Source organism: Haliotis rufescens, unplaced genomic scaffold (assembly GCF_023055435.1).
Source record: "Haliotis rufescens isolate VD_foot unplaced genomic scaffold, xgHalRufe1.0.p SCAF_1, whole genome shotgun sequence".
NCBI classification, from domain to species: Eukaryota; Metazoa; Mollusca; class Gastropoda; order Lepetellida; family Haliotidae; genus Haliotis; species Haliotis rufescens.
The window spans coordinates 92,072,281-92,088,936 of NW_025963779.1; the positions used below are offsets into that span (position 1 = coordinate 92,072,281).

General features: G+C 41.8%; 1 protein-coding gene across 2 annotated transcripts in view; it reads right to left on the reverse strand.

Annotated features, from left to right (window-relative positions):
- LOC124134159 (leucine-rich repeats and immunoglobulin-like domains protein 3) overlaps positions 1 to 16,003 on the reverse strand; it is a 30,263-nt gene extending 14,260 nt beyond the window's left edge. Inside the window, exons 1-2 of one of the 2 annotated variants that reach the window (XM_046498839.2) lie at positions 15,342 to 16,003; positions 1,876 to 2,009 (exon numbers count right to left, since the gene is read on the reverse strand). In XM_046498839.2, the coding sequence (XP_046354795.1) occupies positions 1,876 to 2,009; positions 15,342 to 15,399 (192 nt within the window). In that variant the 5' untranslated portion in view covers positions 15,400 to 16,003. The remainder of the gene's footprint in view (positions 1 to 1,875; positions 2,010 to 15,341) is intronic. The other variant, XM_046498840.2, reaches the window with a different exon arrangement.
- Positions 16,004 to 16,656: the final 653 nt, after the last annotated feature.

Genomic DNA, 16,656 nt, shown 5'->3' on the forward strand with positions numbered 1-16,656 from the left:
GGATGCGTGTAGTGTAGGAAGAGGAGCAGATGGGTTGAGGGATGGGTGTAGTGTAGGAAAAGGAGCAGATGGATTGAAGGATGCGTGTAGTGTAGGAAGAGGAGCAGTTGGGTTGAAGGATGCGTGTAGTGTAGGAAGAGGAGCAGATGGGTTGAAGGATGTGTGTAGTGTAGGAAAAGGAGCAGATGGATTGAAGGATGCGTGTAGTGTAGGAAGAGGAGCAGATGGGTTGAATATGTGTGTAGTGTAGGAAAAGGAGCAGATGGATTGAAGGATGTGTGTACTTTACGAACAGGAGCAGATGGGTTGAAGGATGTGTGTAGTGTAGGAAAAGGAGCAGATGGATTGAAGGATGCGTGTAGTGTAGGAAGAGGAGCAGATGGGTTGAAGGATGTGTGTAGTGTAGGAAAAGGAGCAGATGGATTGAAGGATGCGTGTAGTGTAGGAAAAGGAGCAGATGGATTGAAGGATGCGTGTAGTGTAGGAAGAGGAGCAGATGGATTGAAGGATGTGTGTAGTGTAGGAAGAGGAGCAGATGGGTTGAAGGATGTGTGTAGTGTAGGAAAAGGAGCAGATGGATTGAAGGATGCGTGTAGTGTAGGAAGAGGAGCAGATGGGTTGAAGGATGTGTGTAGTGTAGGAAAAGGAGCAGATGGATTGAAGGATGCGTGTAGTGTAGGAAGAGGAGCAGATGGATTGAAGGATGTGTGTAGTGTAGGAAGAGGAGCAGATGGGTTGAAGGATGTGTGTAGTGTAGGAAAAGGAGCAGATGGATTGAAGGATGCGTGTAGTGTAGGAAGAGGAGCAGATGGGTTGAAGGATGTGTGTAGTGTAGGAAAAGGAGCAGATGGATTGAAGGATGTGTGTACTTTACGAACAGGAGCAGATGGGTTGAAGGATGTGTGTAGTGTAGGAAAAGGAGCAGATGGATTGAAGGATGCGTGTAGTGTAGGAAGAGGAGCAGATGGATTGAAGGATGCGTGTAGTGTAGGAAAAGGAGCAGATGGATTGAAGGATGCGTGTAGTGTAGGAAGAGGAGCAGTTGGGTTGAAGGATGTGTGTAGTGTAGGAAAAGGAGCAGATGGGTTGAAGGATGTGTGTAGTGTAGGAAAAGGAGCAGATGGATTGAAGGATATGTGTAGTGTAGGAAGAGGAGCAGATTGATTGAGGGATGTGTGTAGTGTAGGAAGAGGAGCAGATGGATTGAATCCAATATATACAATGTATACTCTCTCTTACACTACACACACATCCGTCAGTTTTTGTGCTAATAGTCTTACATAAATCTTCCTTCAATTCATGTGAGTGAGTGAGTGAGTGAGTGAGCGAGCGAGTGAGTGAGTGAGTGAGTGAGTGAGTGAGTGAGTGAGTTAAAGAGTGAGTTAAAGAGTGAGTGAGTGAGAGTTCACAGACGTATACCACGTCAGTAAAGCACAAAAGCACGGGTATGTAGCTGATAAACCCGGAAGCATAATCGGGGCAAACCGAGATTTTGAAACCACAATCATATGTTTCTGTCGTGCTCGAGGAACGTAACTCTGCACAGCGAATTGCGACGAAATGTGGTGCCTTAGAATGATACTTGTTTTAGAATACTACCACATGGACTGCAGACTGCGTGGTGTGTATACTGTAAGAAGAGCAGCACACGGACTGCAGACTGCGTGGTGTGTATAATGTAAGAAGAGCAGCACACGGACTGCAGACTGCGTGGTGTGTATACTGTAAGAAGAGCAGCACACGGACTGCAGACTGCGTGGTGTGTATAATGTAAGAAGAGCAGCACACGGACTGCAGACTGCGTGGTGTGTATACTGTAAGAAGAGCAGCACATGGTCTGAAGAAGGTATATATGTGTACTCTATCGATATTTACCTTCTTGGTGCTCAGGTTGTCTACTGCGCACTCCAGCCGGGCCAGTTCTCCAGCTTTAAAAGTAAAATTACCCTTTGTTGGGATGAATTTCGGTAGAGGCACAAGTGTTGTCCCAATATAATCAAGACCGATGGCTGAAAAGAGATAAAAAGTCGTGCTAACATACAGAATATGCTGCATGTATTTTATCATTTACCCCATAACCGACCCCACAAACAATAAAACCTGATAGATATTGTGTTTCAACAAATGGTCAGGTTTAATATGATCTTGTTTTATGTAAGACACTGCTGTCATGTTCAACATGGGAATGAAATTGTCCTTGTGATGGTGGTGAATAGAACACACAACACGATGTTATTCATAACTATAACTACAACGTCAACTATAACTACAACGTCACTCATTCTTTCTGTAATATAATCGCCGGTAGTCAAGATGCAGAAAACAAGGTCGATAGACAGGGCACATTTAATGCGACCCATGCCGTGTCTACACCACAGCTGTTACTTATGTGTGGATGAGAAAGTAAATGTGTTCCGCTGCATTCGGCAATACAGTGACCTGTAATAAATCGAGTCTGGGGCAGATAAACCAATGGTTGATAGCAAGGATAACGCCCCACGTGATCCTACTCTGTTGACGAGACTCCACGAGACAAGGTGATGTATAGCTTCAGGTTGTGTATGATCAGCAGGTGCGTTCCTCTCGATGTGTAGTTCCGAGAAAAAGTGGCAAAACTCATTTTCATATATCACTAGAGGCAGCAGCATTAGATACGCACTGATCACCATGCATGGAATAAATTTGAATCTGTTAATGAACAAATTTTTTTGTTTTTTTTGTCTGCATGAGAATGTTGGAATATAGCAACTTGTTTGAAACATTGCTCAAAGGAACACTTGAAAGAGTTAGAAAAGCGTCACCATCATCAAGGAATATGATCTACGTATCGCCCTGTGAAGCAGTAGCTAGATTCTGGTAAACATATAGAACTATCATACGAATTCTTTTGAATAATTTTCAAAAGAAAATGCATTCAGCTACCAACCGGCAATTGCTTCGGGAATTTCCTGCATTCATATAGCACGAACGAATGTTAAGTTCACACATTTTATCAAACAGCTGTATGCTAGGATTTCCATGTTTTTTGTTTGTTTGTTGTTTAACGCCGCATTTAGCAATATTCCAGCTATATGACGGCGATCTGTAAATAAAGTCTGGACCAAACAATCAAGTGATTGACATCATGAGCATCGATCCACTCAATTGGGATACGATGACATGCATCATCTAAGTCAACGAGTCTGACCGCCTGATCCCTTTAGTCGCATCTTCCGACAAGCATATTCGCCTTTTACGGCAAGCATGGGTTGCTGAAGACCTATTTTAGGTCTAGGATTTTCTAAAAGGTCTTCAAAACGCATGTACTTGTGACCATGGCAATTTTCACAATGACCGCTGAATGACGAGAAAATTCCCAGTAAGGCCAATCTTAGACTAACATGTGGTCTCTGAAATGAACATATTGTACAGAAAAAACAGTTGTTCAATTATCTTAATAAAAATATAATAAAAGGGAGCCCAGAGACTCTCCTCATTTTCAGATACTGATACTGCAGTAATCTAGACTTGCCAAACATTATAGACTTGCATGGGCCGTATTTGGTATATATTTGTAAGACAGACTAGGCCAATCTCTGTGGCCTGGTTTGAGGGTCGGGACATAGGTAATGCCAGACATCGATGAAGATTGGTGATGATGACAAACACTGGCATAGTTGGTCCAGTCAGCGTCATGCAGATCGGGATGCATGTAAAATGCTGATTAGTGTCACGTTTTTTATTAAACGTGTATTCCTCTTAAAGAGAAAAATGAAAGGATGGCTAACCAATACATACAGAACAACATATTCAAATAAAGTAGACTGTATTTATGAATATATCTCCTCGGCGCATTTTCCACTGCAGAATCAATACTCAGCGGCCTGAGCGCTAATCGTCTGTAAAACCGACTCATGATAAACTGTTAGAAACGAAACGGATTTGGCATCTTGTTGTAAAATCAATTCTAATTTATTTTTTGTGCAACAGAAAACTTGATCTTCTGTTTCTATTTCCGACAGTTAGGGCCGCTTAAGACAGGGCCTGAGTTCCATGTAGGGGAAAATCAAACTGTAAAGTCGGTGCAGAAATTCAATTTAAAGCCGAATTTTCTTTTGTTATGGAAAAAATTGACATGTTCCACCTGTTAAAGTAATCATTATCAGGCACTCCGTTGGCATGATATACATGTATGATTGATGTGAGGGGCCTTGTCGCCTCAAGGAAATGTTACACTCTAGTCTAGGCTACCTGTACCAAACTTATACTGCCAAAAGCCATAGAAAGATTAAAAAACAAATCTCTAAGTCCATAGCATGAAAAACGTTCCCTTGCCAACCCCAAACCTTGCTCTCAATTTCAGTAATGACAAAATTGAATACCAATTGTAAAATGTTCTTGCAGTGTTAAGAAACAGCAGCGCCGTCGCCGCGCCGATCTTCAGGCCCAGGGGAAAACGCCGCCGTTTACCCCAATCGATACTGATAGGAAGGAGAGCTAGCCTTTTGCTCTCTCTCTTCAAAGATCAGAGGGGACTTGAAATCTAGTCGTGTTAATTTCACAAGTCAGCTGATAGTTCATTAAAGACGAATTGTGGAACTGAGGCATTAGTCAGTGTCCACAGACATTCGAGCACCTCCGATATGAAGTTTCGGGTTACCAGGAGCAATTGACTGCCCATTATTGATTTCACAAGGGAGAAAAAAGAAAGGTCCCTAAACTGGGTCTCGCATTGCAATAAAGAAACTCCTTTTTGTTAGTTTGCTACAGTTTTTCTCCGGGTGTTTGTTTTCGCTTACCGCCATCATTGAATCCGCTGAGGGCAAGAATATGGATCGCTTGCTCGTTTTGGAAAGTTGAAAGGCTTCGTGGGTTAGGCGAACCACAGGAATAGCTGCCTATCCGTATCCGCTGCTGTTCTTAATGCAGCAAAAACACGTGCAATCATGTTAAGGAATCGAACATTGGATGTCCTTGGGGAGGTGGAGGGTGTAGAAGATTAAATATTTCTTACCAGGGTTTTCTATAACAACTTTTTGTAGTCTGGTAACACCACTGATCATTTTGAGTAAAACCTCCTTAAGTGTGAATGTTCGAATGTATAAAAGTATACAACGTGTCGTTTCTTCTAAACTTGTTATGCATGTAAGTATACACTTGAGATAACCATTTCTAGCATTTGTTTGTTTGTTGTTTTACGCCTAGACTAACACTCAGCCCGTGAAAACATGTCTTTAAAATATTTTTTTTTAAATTCGAAAGAACCTTTCCTCTACTGTTGTTTTCATAGTGGAATCAGAAAAACTAAACTTGGTTAGTTTGATTTAGACTTGCCCAGGCGTTTAGTAAAAAAATACCTAAAAAATATAAATTCCACAGTCATGGTGCAGGACTATATAACGCCGCACTCAGCAATATGTCAGCTATATGACGGTCTGTAAATAATCGAGTCTGGACAAGACACTCCAGGGATGGACATGCATCAGCCAAGTCAGGGAGCCTGAACATCCGGTCCCGTTAGTCGCCTCTTACGACAAATATGGGTTGCTGAAGACCTATTCTAAACCAGATCCCCGACTATGTTTACTTACATAATGTCAAACTCTCGTTATCATTCCTTCAATAACCTTTGTTCTCCAAACCTCCGGATCAGACAATCAATGTCGAATGTCGATTATTTTTAATGTCATCATGATAATTTGTTGTCATTATAATACAATGATACATAATTTTACATCTCATTATGTTGCAGAAAACATGACTTTAAGATGACAGAAAATGCTTTGACATGTCAAATTAGGCGTCCCGATGTATGTAATTCCATGACATCTGTCTCATGTGTCCTTACTACCGTACAACCTCAGCGGCCGAGTTTACACACACAGGCCAACGTGTTCAACGTTCCTTCCAGCATAGTCGTTCATTACGCCTCACACCAATACGTACCGTAGGATGAGTGGCATGGCGGCAAGCGGTGAATACACTCGTTGTATGGACAAAAGCTGTGTAATTGAAATGTCTGATTTACCAATGTAATTTTTTGGGAGATCAAATCGGACATTAATGGCAGGATAACAAAGGCTGAACTTGTCAATATCACACGCCGAGACATGGTTTAGCACTCATTGCGATCTGCCTTCACACAGAAACCGAAACATTGAACACAGTGCCTGGTGTTGTTCCAACTGTGCAGTCTGACAAGTCCATACCTAATGAGCTCAATAGAGTAAAAGCTTGTGTAGAAACAGACCGACAATTGATTGTTGTGTATAATACGTGCATTAATGCATTTGTTGATGTTTTTATCTAGAACCTATAAAATGTGATTTTATGTTATTGGTATTTCGTAAAGCCTTTCAACCCCCTCTCAGCTAAGCATCTCGCTGTGTTAGTGCATTCCGTGGTACTAATCGTAATTATATTTGCTTAGGAGTAGTTACTGTACCTTTACCACAACATTATCATTTAGTGGATTGTCTAAATATGAATCAATGTTATTGGTACAACTCGCTGTCAAGTCAAAAACAGATAGTCCATAACAAGAGCCCTATAATACATCATTAACGTTAACGTGTGTGTGTGTGTGTGTGTGCGTGTGTGCGCGTGTGTGTGTGTGTGTGCGTGCGTGTGTGCGTGCGTGCGTGTGTGTGTGTGTGTTTGTGTGTGTGCGTGCGTGCGTGCGTGTGTGTTAAAAGCCTCTTTCATTCATTTACACATGCACCTCTGTCGATTGTAGACTTATTTTTACCAGGTTAAATTACTTTGAAATTCTTTCCAGTGCTCGACTTAATCTAATCAATTCTAAAAACGGAATTCCAGTTGTGCAGTAGACATTCTTCACGGTCTAAACATGCCGCTCTGAAACCAGACCTGTTCTGTGAATTACTATTACATCCGAAAGAAGACACTCAACTTGCAGTATATTGTAGGTTTGATTAATGTTTCTGGTGAAGCGGTATTGATAGCAGACCATTTGGAAAGAAAGTGTAATTCAAAAACATAAAACAGGCACTTATTTTGGAAATATTTACTAAATCCTTTACGGTTCTTAGAAAAGAACAAGACACGTGCCTCCAAAAAAGGTAGACATCATCAGCTGAACTGACAGGTTTTCTGGTTCGCTCTAAGCAAGAAGTTATGTTAGAAAACAACCCGGAATCGATTGTCTGAACTTTCAAGTAAAACAAAGACCATCCCTCCATGGGGAACCTAGAGTATGATGTCACACACTGACACAACGTCATGTGATGGGCACGTGATTACAATCAATGTACTTCCATGTCATACAAAGGTTTTGTTATGACAGTCCAACGTTTACTCTTATATGGGATATGACATTTAACGAAGATTTTACTTGGAAGAGGGCGTGTTCGATCTACTTCAACAATTATCGTTCGTGTTTTTTCATTAGCACAGATGTGCTGGGAATCTGAAGTAGTTTGATCATGGCACAGTTGAACTTTCATACATTATGGATACAATGTACACGCGTGTGGACTAAACGTGTTCATGTCGTATATTTTCCCACACGGGCGTTTTCTTCAACTGGAGTGAGCCAAACATTCAGGATGATACGGCAGGGTAGAATATACCAACACACACACGGGGAGTGAAAAGTCAGGGTAGAATATACCCATACACACACGGGGAGTGAAAAGTCAGGGTAGAATATACTCACACATGGGGAGTGAAACGTCAGGGTAGAATATACTCACACACACACATTGGGAGTGAAACGTCAGGGTAGAATATACCCATACACACACGGGGAGTGAAACGTCAGGGTAGAATATACCCATATACACACGGGGAGTGAAACGTCAGGGTAGAATATACCCATACACACACGGGGCGTGAAACGTCAGGGTAGAATATACCCATACACACACGGGGAGTGATACGGCAGGGTAGAATATACTCACTCACAGGGTGTGATACGACAGGGTAGAATATACCCACACACACACGGGGAGTGAAACGTCAGGGTAGAATATACCCATACACACACGGGGAGTGATACGGCAGGGTAGAATATATTCACTCACAGGGAGTGATACGACAGAGTAGAATATACCCATACACACACGGGGAGTGATACGACAGGGTAGAATATACTCACTCACAGGGAGTGATACGACAGGGTAGAATATACTCACTCACAGGGAGTGATACGACAGGGTAGAATATATTAACTCACAGGGAGTGATACGCCAGGGTAGAATTTACTCACTCACAGGGAGTGATACGGCAGGGTAGAATTTACTCACTCACAGGGAGTGATACGGCAGGGTAGAATATATTCTGTTAATTTCACTTATAGGGAGTGATACGACAGGGTAGAATATATTCACTCATAGGGAGTGATAAGACAAGGTAGAATATACTCACTCACAGGGAGTGATACGACAGGGTAGAATATACTCACTCACAGGGAGTGATATGACAGAGAAGAATATACTCACAGGGACTGATACAACAGGGTAGAATATATTAACTCACAGGGAGTGATACGACAGAGTAGAATGTACTCACTCACAGGGAGTGATACGGCAGGGTAGAATATACTCACTCACAGGGAGTGATACGACAGAGAAGAATATACTCACAGGGACTGATACAACAGGGTAGAATATATTAACTCACAGGGAGTGATACGACAGGGCAGAATGTACTCACTCACAGGGAGTGATACGGCAGGGTAGAATATATTCTGTTAATTTCACTTATAGGGAGTGATACGCCAGGGAAGAATATATTCACTTATAAGGAGTGATACGCCAGGGAAGAAATACTTGTTCGTGTTCAGTTGGACTCACTGAGCGTATCCACTGCTCCGTAACTTTTAGCAGAAAGTAGCAGTGAGTTTAGACTTTAATGCAGCACAGATATTTGCAACATTAACGTCGTACGTTATATACCAACGCACACAAACACGACGGCTGATACGGCAGGGTAGAAAATACTTTCACACACGTGGGGTGGGGTGCTGTGGTCGTGGGGTGGAAGGTGATACGACAGGGTAGAATATACTCACGCACGGGGAGTGATATAACAGGGTAGGATATACTCTCACACGGGGAGTGATACGACAGGGTAGAATATACTCTTACACGGGGAGTGATATGACAGGGTAGGATATACTCTCACACGGGGAGTGATACGACAGGGTAGAATATACTCTCACACGGGAAGTGATACGACAGGGTAGAATATACTCTCACAGGGGGAGTGGTACGACAGGGTAGAATATACTCACACATACGGCGATGATAGGATGTGGTAGAATATACTCTCACACGGGAAGTGATACGACAGGGTAGAATATACTCTCACACAGGGAGTGATACAACAGGATAGAATATACTCTCACACGGGGAGTGATACAACAGGGTAGAATATACTCTCACACGGGGAGTGATACAACAGGGTAGAATATACTCTCACACAGGGAGTGATACAACAGGGTAGAATATACTCTCACACAGGGAGTGATACAACAGGATAGAATATACTCTCACACGGGGAGTGATACAACAGGGTAGAATATACTCTCACACGGGGAGTGATACAACAGGGTAGAATAAATACTCACAACACACAATTGTCACGGTGTATAATAGCATTTGTGTAGGCATGACACGAGAGAAAGCCCACGCATATATATATATATAGATTTAGAAACGGCTAATCTGTTGAACTTATTTTTCATGATGGCAGACATAGATGGCAGCAAGGCGAACTTACCAAATGTGAAAAAAACGTAAAGCTAAAACCTTTGGCACGTTAGGTATAAACTGTTAAAACATAAATAAACTATAAGTGATATTTAACAAATTCTCTCCCAAAAACTAGCTTCAGTCCTAGATCGCATGAGTCAAAAGCAATTAAAACATACTGTACCATTTTAAGTAACGACTTATGTGTATCATTTAAAATCTTATTAACAACGTGTAATTATCCAATGCAATGGAACTCAGCAAACTTATCAAAAAAAGGTGATCCAACACTACCCTTAAATTATAGAGCAATACCTTTGTTTAGCTATACCGGAAAGTCTTCGAACGAGTCGTGTGCAAGCAAGCGCCTGCACAATGTTTTCATGAGAACTGTACAGATGCCAACTGGGATTTCAATCAGTCACACGAACACCCACAAATAAGTGAATATTATATACTCAAGCGTGCAAGTCAGTAACAAAGGGTTCTTGTTTATAGTATTATGTGATTGTTAAACGTGTTAATAAAGTATGGCAAAGTGGACTTCGATATAAATTTATGTATTAGGATATGAACACTGAAATGAGTGGACTGGTGGTTTAATGGTAAAGTGTAAAAGCCTGGTTTACCACAGGGGGCGGTGCTGTCCCCTTTCTGTTTCGCGACTGTATCAATCATACAACCGACACAATGAACTTTTGACAGGATTAGAGTAATTACCGACGATACACCTGGAGTCTTATCTTACAACATTACATATATAGGTTCAAACTATCAATGATAGCAATTTAAACACGATTGGCGAAGCGGCTGACGACTAGCTAATGCTTTAATTTTTGCCCAAAAGAAAATCAATACATTTTTGCATAAAAGAGTCGCATCGAAATTTGAAATTATTTCTTAAAAAACAGTAAAACTTTTAAAAGTGACATTAACAACTTGATACCGTAGACACTTGACTTAAATAGTTCACTTTGTAGGGACAGACACACAACCGTTAACTTCTCCTAGGATAATAATGTCTTTACTCTCTGCAAACACTTGTGAATCATCGTCTATACAATCAGCCCTCTGTTCTTCAGCCTGGAATAATTACCAGGCATTCACTTAAAGAAACCTTTTATGCAAATAAAGCATAGTCACATCTCAAGTTGCACTGTATTTCACATATTGTCTTCCACTTTTTACAACATTAAGACATGGTGATACAATTTGTTGTCTTAAATCATTTAGAAAGGTTTTAACATGGATCCAAACTGCCGATGTTGATATCAAAGTGAAACTCACATAGTTTTTTTCTTGAATGTCCATGTTATTATTGAGACAAAACGTGTGGACACAAACGCCATTGTTGAGGAGGCGACATACATGCTCTGTTATTTAGACACGAGGCCCCTGTCCCTCATCATGGCAACAGAAACATCTGTACGGATGTACGTACATAAAGAAAGCAACAAGGTTTACGTTTTTGTTTGTTTGTTTGTTGTTTAACACCGCTTTTAGCAACATTCCAGCAATGACACCTAAAATGTCCACACATCGTACCCATATAGGGATTCGAACCTGGGTCTTCGGCGTGAGGAGCAAACGCTTTAGTCACTAGTGTACCCCACCACCCCTGACTGAGGATACCGACTGGGGACAATACACACAGACACACGGAGGGTTGTCCCCGACGGGAGAGTCATAGAGTATATTCACGCTCACGGCGAATGCTTCAAGTCGGGTAGAATATTCTTGGTTGACTAATGTTGCGAGCAGATACGTTTAGAAAGTACTGAATGACGGACAAAATTCATATTTGTTTTAACTCACGTGTCCTTGATGTGGCCCAGCTTTATAGAAAGGTAGTTATCACTGGCGTTGGAAGAGTTCCAATGTAATATTTAACAACTGCAATGTAAGTCAAGAAGTGCCTGGGCCAATGGCTGGTGGAGTTCCCAGTGGTGAACATCACCCCATCACAGTCAGCTGCATGGACCAGGAGGATACAGTGATTGCAAATCAACGCCAGAGAATAACCAGTCTCCATTATCTGTCAACTCAAGATCATCAGTCAGCCTTTCGTGAAACACGATCAGCTACTGTGTCTCCCCTGCAACATTTCGAAGTATTGTCGGGGATTTGAGTGTGACCACCATATCCTCATTCACCGCCAAAGGCGAAGAGCAGGTGTGGAGGTGTGTCAACCTTTCACAGGCAGAATTTGATTTGATCGTAGTGTTTTACTCTATTCTGAAACAGAGAGCCAGCTTATCCGCATGTGTATTCTCTGCAGGACACATCACCCTCGAGAAGGGAGAGCGGCTTTAAATCTTCTCGTAATTCTATGATTAATCGTCTCCGGTTCATTACAGCTCACCCGTGTGTTCTACATGTGTTCAGTGCTCGTGTTGGTTCTGGTGCTGGTTAATAAAGTCGCTTCACTTAACGCCCCGTGGAAACAAGGAGCTGGGCCTCTTCAGGGAATACATCTGGAGGTGTGGCAAGCCGCACATATACATACAATGATGTCATCTACCAGCTCAACTGTGTTTTATTTGTCACCATATTCGTTTACATAGAACCAGTGGATAATTCGACACCAATTTCAGTAGTCAGTTATAAAGGACCACCGCACAGAACAGCAAGAACGCACATTACAAATAGCCTCATCTAGACATGGTTCAAGCGAGCACAAGCGTAAGTTGAACCTACCTGGCGTGTAGCTTTCCAATCAATTATGAAATATCCGTTAATAAGTTAATATTCATAGAATAGTACTATTTTCAGGCATTGTCGGTAGGCATATTTAAATAATTATATCTACAAATACAGGTTACAAAATGCACAGATGCGGTTACTTAAATATTCAAAGGATGTGTGGCAATACTTTTCGTGCAGAAAAACACGAATGAATATTAACTTCCGCGGTGATGCGGCCGTCAAACCAGATGTTTCAATCACAGGGGGTTTATTGTGATTTAATAGCCTCTGATTGACCAATCAGAATCGAGTAAATTCCAAATTCATGGTAGAATATCCGTTAATAAGTCAGCATGTCACTGATAAGTATCCTCATTGGCAATTCTTAGCTCAGTGTGTCAGTTCAAACCGAACCTTGTGAAATTAGGTAATTATACCCGACATCAAGACGCCGATAAGGGACTCGCCAAACCAGGTGATATACTGCCCCTTGACACTAATCATACTGTTCCTCTACTAATCTAAACAAATCACATTTAAATGAAGGTTTTGTTGCATATGAAAGTAGGTTTAACATTCAGTGAATTTCGAACACCGTGAGATGCATTGTTCATCAATGTGAGTGTGTACATCTATTGACGGAGAGGGTACATACCTCACTCCTGGATCCCTGTATCTGGCACACAGTAGATTATCTATGACCATCTCATCTTGTCACGGCTTATTTCGGTCATCCCGGACTAAGATGAAAACCTCCCAGTGGCCCGTAATTCCAACTTGGCCGTCGTTTTTTTGTTCTTAATCAAGTACATAGCGACTTGACAAATTGTAAATGAACGTAAATCCCGACTACAACCCATTCATTACCCTGATCTTCACTCAATCTGCACACATTAGACAGATATGTTTTTTTCATTTGCAGGAAGCAAGCGCCATTAATGAATAACAAAGACTGTAAGCCTGACAAACTGATGTATGGTTTCGACAGAAGCACGCGAGCTGGACCTTATATTTCATCGTGGTTGATGGTCTGCGAGCTTATAGAGGATTTCTCTGTATGATCCCATCCTTCTGTGCCGTCAGTATTCGGCCATCTATCTATGCCGAGCGTATTTGAAGACATCGAGTTTATGCTATATGTCACATTCAGAACGACAATAAATGTTCGTGACGCTATTTTACCACAAATTTACAGTTGCTCATTTATCCTTGAGAAAATTATTTATAATATGGTCACATCATTGTGAATACAAAATATTTGTATTAATATTTAATCAAATACATTATTATTTGTTGAATGATATATTTAAACTTGAATTAATACACTCTGTCAAATATAATACTGAGTCGGAAAATTTACGGATTTATAACAGTACACTGTTTCCCTTGGTGTATAAATAATGTCTACCAAATGTGGTTCGTAATGAAATACCAACACAAATGGTCTTCTTGGTGATATGTTCGATTCTTCAGAAAACATAAATGAACAATAAAGCTTTTCTCTCTGACATTATTGCCCCATCGTGGAGCCCCGTGGCTTGTAGGGCGACAACGGGTGTAAGATAGAAGCTATAATATACTTGATGAGCATTTTATGAACGCCCCGTGTGGCAGTGACGATGGCGTTTCCCTTGTCATATTTTGTTACTGCACGGTGTACAAGGGTAAGCGAGTGGAGGTATCAGCGGTATGGAGGCTGCGATATAGGACTCCGCTGCAAAGTTTACCTATTTCACATTACTGCTATCTTTGATATTAGTTCGGCATTTTCGTATAAGTGATAATGGGGTATTAGTATTAGAGATAAACTCTCGCACTTGGAGCGTGAATGTGAGAATATCCTATCATTTCAGCACTAGACCGGACTAATAAGATCACGGTACTAAACACAATACAAAATGAACATAACTGATGTGCTCTTATATAAAAGAGACACTTCACATGTCTGGGCTTCGTGGGGTAGATAGGAAATTATCTGGTCACATTCAAAATCCGCTATCGGTGTTGCTGGCGACGTAGAAATTAGCTAACACCATCGCCTTAACGCTTGACGACCACCTAAGGAAACGGTCCCCCACCCTCTGAACGATTTCTCGATTACTTGTGGAGATCTGTAGTTCAATATTAGGCTAAAGTACTCTCGCAGTCACCTTAATGATGAGGGTTGAAGCAACCTGACAGAAGGGTGGAGGGCTTGAGTATGGTAATGCACGCCTATCGTATTTAGGAGAATGACAAGGAGTTCCGTAGAACCTAGACGATTATCAGCATCCGTTCTGTCAGAATTTCATTATGGAAAGTAGGATACCATACACTTGACAATTAATACAGTAGCCAGAATACTAAACTATGGTCTTCTGGCACGCATGCCATGGATGACACAGGCGGATCCAGAGAGAGAGAGTGTGTGTATGCGTGCGTATGTGCGTGTGCGTGTGTATGCGTGTGTGTGTGGAGGGTGGGGGGAGGAAGAGGGGGGAGGGGTGGCAGGTGGTCCGGACCCAACCCCACTCCACCCAACCCCACCCCACCACACCCCACCCGACCCTGCCCGCTTTTTCAAAAAACAAACGTAATAGGCAGCACATTTGAGAGGATTTTGATATTTTTTAAACAACAGCTGGATCTGCCCTTGGTTGAGTGAGTCACTGTGTCTCTTATTGTGTTTGATCAGTTCTCGGTTTTTTTAACATATTGTTCAAGCCCGTCCTCTTCCGTACATTTGCTGGGCGACAGCTTGTGGAGTTTGAAGGTGTTACATACACACAGTTGACTTATCTCTGTAACAGGCTGAGTGGTAGTAGCTATACACGTGACAATTATGAGGTTAACAAAACAAACACATAACCTTTAATAGAACTTAATAGACTGGAACCCGGGTTTTCACTCCAAAAGGTAAACAATATTTGTCACAAAATGTGATGAGTAAGATAAGTGTATAAATTATATTGACAAACATACCTGTGACTTGCTCCAAAGCATACATTACAAATATCAGCCCATCAAAGTGTAATTCCATCTTGATGTGACTCCCTAGAGTGAGTTCTGCGCCTCCATCATCATCATCATTATCATCATCATCATCAACAACAACACAGACATCAATTTCACATGGAACGCAACACAGGTATTCCCTCACAGGTATCGACTCCTTTGGGTACCCCTTTTATCCCGTATGCATAGCTCCGTCGCCAGGTGAGAGAGCATTCCCTGGCTGCCTCTCTTAACGTTAAGTCGAAGATTCACTTTATGCCACCTATAATTAAGTCACTTTTCTGTAGCGTCGACTGCTCGGCTTAACTGTATGAGCAGTGTAGTCCGATGATACAACGTGCTGCTGATGCGATCCTGTAAATGCCATGCCTCACAGCAGCGACCTTTTAAGTCGGACCAAAGTGGCGACTGATCTAAGTTACTCGCGCGAATCGTTCGTATCTCAGAATAGGCGAGTCCAAGTTTTTATGCGGGGGTGTTACTTCAGCGACTCATAGCATTTACAAATGCCAGTTTGATTTTCGTTGAAATGTTAACACCGATTGATGATGAGGCTGTTGGGGTCCTTCAATTTATTTAGCGGGTTGAACATTCTCTATGAGATAAAGTCTCTCAGCACAGAACGAGGAAGATAGAGTTTGAGTGGAATGTTTACGAGTAAGGGTGAAAAGAGAATTGAATCAATCAGCGCTTGGTAACGAAGGCGTTACGGGCAGAGCTATTCCAGACGAGAGGAATCGACCAAGCACAGAAGCCGACTCCACCTGGAGGAGGGCGGGAGACCGCCAAGTCAAACCAAACTGTCTAAAAGTCTGTGATGAGTCGTTGTATTCAATATTTACGTTGTACTTAATCGGTGTCACATCCACATGGTCGTGTATTTGATGTGTCGTCTGTGTTGGTCGTGAGTAGGTGGAGATCTCGAGTTAAACGTCGATGAAGGAGTGGCATTATAAGTGGACTTCCCAAATTACCTAATATATAAATAGGCACACCAACACGATGTCCTGGCTTAGGTTGTAGAATTTGTATTGGCGAGTGAATATGTTGTCAAGTTCAACAGTTTCACCCCACCCTGGTGTGACGCTTGAACACGGGTGTACAAGGATAATACTTGAGCATCTTGGATTTCACTCTATAAAGATCGAGTGTTATATCAAATATGATCATGGTGAATCAGTTGTTCTTACACTGAAGGTAATTCAGAATATATGTGTGTGCGTGTGTGAGTGTGAGTGTGCGTGTGTGTGCGTATGTGTGTGTGTGCGCGTGTCTGTGCGTG